This window comes from Nematolebias whitei, chromosome 12, assembly GCF_014905685.2.
Source record: "Nematolebias whitei isolate Nwh7 chromosome 12, NemWhi1, whole genome shotgun sequence".
In the NCBI taxonomy this organism is placed as follows: domain Eukaryota; kingdom Metazoa; phylum Chordata; class Actinopteri; order Cyprinodontiformes; family Rivulidae; genus Nematolebias; species Nematolebias whitei.
In genome coordinates, this window is record NC_056509.1 from 27,378,644 (window position 1) to 27,383,674 (window position 5,031).

The 5,031-nt window shown below is 39.9% G+C and overlaps 2 protein-coding genes across 2 annotated transcripts in view; one reads left to right on the forward strand and one right to left on the reverse strand.

Annotated features, from left to right (window-relative positions):
- Window positions 1–977: 977 nt before the first annotated feature.
- On the forward strand, window positions 978–3,855 carry LOC119418497 (the record flags this gene model as incomplete). The annotated part of the gene is given in 5 exon segments (XM_037685785.1): window positions 978–1,197; window positions 2,064–2,258; window positions 2,343–2,422; window positions 2,723–2,777; window positions 2,990–3,855. Coding segments are annotated over 5 exon segments (1,295 nt in total), but the record flags the coding sequence as incomplete, so codon positions are not given.
- LOC119418496 overlaps window positions 3,847–5,031 on the reverse strand; it is a 3,085-nt gene continuing 1,900 nt past the window's right edge. Inside the window, exons 2-3 of the mRNA XM_037685784.1 lie at window positions 4,876–5,011; window positions 3,847–4,790 (exon numbers count right to left, since the gene is read on the reverse strand). Coding sequence (XP_037541712.1) covers window positions 4,035–4,790; window positions 4,876–5,011 — 892 coding nt within the window. The 3' untranslated portion in view covers window positions 3,847–4,034. The remainder of the gene's footprint in view (window positions 4,791–4,875; window positions 5,012–5,031) is intronic.

The window sequence follows — 5,031 nt, forward strand, 5'->3', positions numbered from 1 at the left end:
ATTATTATTATTATTATTATTATTATTATTATTATTATTATTATTATGTCTTCTTTGCCTTAATGTTGGTTGATAAGGCAGAAATGCCTGAGGTAATGCTGTGAGCTTCACTGCCTCCACCATTACACTATCTTTGTTTGTTTGTCCGAGGTTAGCTCACTCTGGGTTACATTTCTTCGTGGGCGGAACAATCTTACTGTTCACATAAAATATTTGATAATGTTCTTATAGAAACAAATCCTGAATGTTGTTCTTACTGTCTTAATGCTATATGTTTGTCTCTTGACCCTACAACTGGGTAACTTTACAGTAGACCTAGCCCACAACTGGAATTTTCACTATGTATTTTAAGCTTCTAATAAACATGATGGATGATGATAATATTTCTTTATGCTAGGCCAGAAGGATTCAATTCAATTCATTTAAGCGCCAAGTCACAACAGGAGTATCTCAGGGTACCAAACAGAAACATTAAAGTAAGTTACTGGTAATAACATTATTTTATCTGAGGAGCCAGCAGACTGTTACAGTATGTCTTAACTTTGTTGCGGACTCTCATCCTGAGAAAGCATAATGACAACAGTGGAAAGGAAAAACTGACTTGAGGAACAATTATTATTATAGTTTCATATTGGATAGTGATTTTTTCCCCCTAAATGTTAACTTTGGCTACACTGTGTTTCTTAGACTGTGGCATGGATGCTGAGAGAAGTGGAGTGTGCTCTATTCACACAAGGAGAGCTGTTGGTCCGGGTACTTCTTGTTGTACCATTAACTCTAAAATAGTTACTGAATCAAGTGTTTACTTGTGTAGGTATAACTAGATGTTAAACAACCTGTTAAAATACACCAGAATGCAGGAAATTGCATCTAGTTTATTCAAAATTTTCTGGGGGAGGACCCCCAGACCCCTCACCAGGGTGTCTTCCCCTCCACATTACAACTGTTTTTGACACCAATAGGCTCTGTGCACATGCGTCCTGAATCACTTCCCCTTTGACCGGATGTCGGCATTCCAGTTTCCGGTCTAATCCCCGGTCTCGGTGAAAATGGCGTTTTCTAGATGTTTACAAGAGCTGCCCAAGATAAATATCAGCGATGTTCATCGTATTGTTGATGGCTGGTCCCCTGCTCCGACAAGCAAACGTAACAAGGGATTTAAATTGTATATCTCAAGTTACCTGCACAACTACGAGGGTAAGTAACGTTAGTTTGATCGTTGTGATGTTGCTAACTGTTTGCAGCTAACGTTAGGCTATTAGCAACACGACCATTTTTGTGTATACTCACGTTATAGAAACAGGTTTTCCACACTTAAACAAAAGGCTCATATTTTGTGATCATTCTACTAACATTCTGCTCTTCTCAGTTTCTAGCAAAAATCAGGACACAGGTGAAGTCGTTGTCAGGGCTCTGTGTCACAGGTCCATGAAGAAAAATGAAAAACCTCACAGTTTAAGTGTAGGGTGAAGATAGGATTGTTCAGATGACAGTTTTAAGATTGTTGGTTCAGTAACCCGACGTTCCTAATGTTAATGGGGATTTAGCTAAGGTGGTAATTAATTCTTAAATAAAAATAAAATGGAATTGGCTATTTGATGAATATTAACACGTGAGTTTGGCCTTGCTTGTCCCCATTTGGTTATTTGCTGCATGCATTGTTCTTCTTTTATGGTTGTTATGTGTTACTTTTAACCCAGTGTTAATTTGGTAATTCATGCATATTAGTTTTACTTAAATCTAAAGAATACACTCACAGTCTCTGTAACATTATCCAGGTATTTTTACCTAGCGGGTCTCCTCTGGGTTAAAAGTGTTTTGAAATCAAGTTATCTTTATCTCATCCATTCATTTAAGATGTAATCTTGTGATAATTGTATTACACTACTCTTGACCTTCATAGAACATACTCCAAACTAAATATATAATCACATAACATGATACTATGGTTCTATGACATTAGTTATAAAAAAATATTTGGGAAGCAAGATTGCATCATGAAAGAATGGCTGATGAGTGACCAAGCTAAGATAATAAGTTCTTACTATGACATTCTTATGCAGGTGGTCCTGAAAGACTCGTGTCCTGTGGAGCTGATTCACCACAGCTGTACGTGTGTTGCTGGTGCAGCATTATGCAACCACTGTGTGGCTTTGCTGTTCCAGTCAGCACATTATTCTGAGCTGAAACTGTCAGTGGTCCCCCCTGTACTAAGCTGTACAGAAGGAGAACAGCAGTGGCACAAGCCCAGAACTTTAGTAAGTTTTCTCTTCAATAATAGACTCAATTTATTACATTTTCTTGCCGTATAACTTGTAACTGTGTCATGGATAACTGAATAGGGTATAAAACCTGGCCCCGTGGACAAGATGACTGTGCTGTCTGCTAAACCGAAGAGTGGAGCAACAACAGAGGGTGTAAGGTAAAAAAAAATCAATAAAAATTCTGATGTATTACAACAGTGTTTCTCAACCCTGGTCCTCAAGGCACACTGCTCTGCATGCTTTATAGATTTCCCTGCATTAACACAGCTGATACAGTTGTTAATCAGTTACCAACTGAAATGAGCTGTGTTTAAGCAGGGACAAATCTCAAACATGCAGGACAGTGTGCCTTGAGGACCAGGCTTGAAAAACACTATTATTTTATGTTTCATATCTGAACGAAATGCATGTGGGTATTCTATTTTTGACTCATGTTCTTTTCTTATTTTTATACACAGGAGCACACTCTACAAAGGCCTTAGTGGGGATTTGCCGGACCTTTCTGTCCTTAGAGTAAGTAGTTGTATTTAAATTACTGATAAATAAAAATGAAATTAACAGTAGGCTACAATGTACTAACAAAGAGTTGTAGACTTACCGGTGTATTGAATAATTTTATTTTCAAGTGCTGTCTCTTTGTAAAGTGTAGAATTTTTGAGGGCTTAAAATTAGTTGATATACATGTATTTTACATTTTATTGAAATAATTGTTTTCACTTTCCCAGGTTTCCGAGGTGTATGAAGATTTTGCAGCAGCTGATGCACCAATGATCTGCAGCATGGGAATCAGCCATGAATTTCCCCTTGTTGACTCTGCCCTTGGCAAAGTTCAGGCTGGAAGTCCTCTGTCCTACCAACAGCCAGCAACAGCAAAGAGAGACATGTCCTTCCATGCTGCACCACCCCGCCCATCTCTGCCTCTTAAGAACTACCACCTACAGCCATCAAAAAGCATGTTTGTTTGTTCTGAACCACAACAGCTACACCTTAAAAGTATGGAGGTCACCTGGGACATGGTGAATAAATTTGAATGTGCTACCAGAGCACAGAGTACATGTCCTGAATGGCATCAGCTAAGGAGGCATAGGTTGACTGCCTCCCGCTTCAGGGAGATCTGCCAGGTTCAAGATAAATCTGAGGAAGATCTGGCAAATCGTCTGCTGCAAGGGACCTATCAGACTGCAGCTATGAAGAGAGGGCTTGAATTAGAGGCAGATGCTATCTGGGAATATTGTCAAATTAAAAGAGTCAACCACTATCCCTGTGGATTTGTGATTCACCCTGATGCTCCTTGGCTAGGGGCATCTCCAGACGGATTGATCTTTGATCCTTCTGAGCCATGTCAGTTCGGGCTGATTGAGATTAAGTGTCCAAATGTGAAAAGTTATGTTGACTGTCCATATCTCCAAATGAAGTCAGGCAAATTGGAACTAAAAAAAACTCATGTTTACTATTGGCAGGTTCAGGGGCAGATGCTAATAACTGGGATGAACTGGTGTGATTTTGTTGTCTCAGCTGAGGAAGATATTCTTATTCAAAGAATTTATGCAGACACTAATGTGATGGATTCAATCAAACACAAAGTAGACAGATATTTTTTCTATGTTTACCTGCAGAAATGTCTAAATTAGGAGTTTGATCAAATCAAATGTACAAATTTGTTTCAAAATATTTCCATCATGAATATCTATTTACAAATGTAAGACAATGTCAATGTAAGTAAATGACAGCATTTTCTGTTTCTTCAAGACTGTGCCATCAGCTTTTCTGTCAAACTTCATATCTCCATTTCCTGACCAAAGGTCCATTTTGGTAATTTGACAGGAGACAGGCAACTGTAAAAATTTGGTTTATGCTTCCTGCAATGGAGAGAGGGATAGTGGAATCAAAGAGTTTATTTTCTTTAACTCTTCTTATTAACCTCTCAACATGCACCCTCAAACGGGCAATGGACTGGGTCTTCAAAACGTCGACCTCTGACATTTGGGCCCTCTTGGAGAGGAAGGCAGGACGATGAACAGTCCCAGGTACGAGATCATCCACCAAGAATCCCTTGTCCACCATGATGGCCATGTCCAGTGTCAAGAGTGATGTAATCCCTGATTGACGGAACACTTCCTTGTCACTCATGGAACCCTCAAACAGTGCTGACACAAATGTCAGGGCTCCGTGAGGAGACATGCCCACCATGGCCTTAAAGGTACAGTGGGATTTGTAGGTGGAGAAGACTTCACTCTGGAGGAGCAGGGATGAAGGTGTTTGACACCGTAGTTCTGTACAGTCCAGGATAACTTGTGTGTCACTGTAGCGGCCATCAAAATCCTGTGGAAGACTGGAACTCACAGCTGCAGGAGACATCCACACACAAATTGAGCCCAATAAGCAGTACAGGAAGTTGGCCCATGTCACAATAATGCGGCTGACTGTTGCTCTGTGGATGTTAAATCGATGGCCCAGTTCCCTCTGGGTACATCCAGTAGACAGGTAGGAGAGGAAAAGAAAAAGCTCATCTATTGGCAGCAGTTTCTGGACAGAAAATTATTTAAATGTTAGTTCAAAACCAGCATTCTCATTGTGTGTGTGTGTGTGTGTGTGTGTGTGTGTAACTTACAGTTGGTCTGGTAAAAGGGGTTTCAGTTGTTGTACTCATGACGTCGGTTTTCTTTGCTCTGGTGACCCTGACCATTTTGGCTGTTGCTGCCTCGATCAAGTTCCAAAACGCCTTCAGATGCTCATATGAGGGGAACCTAAAACACATAAAAAAAAA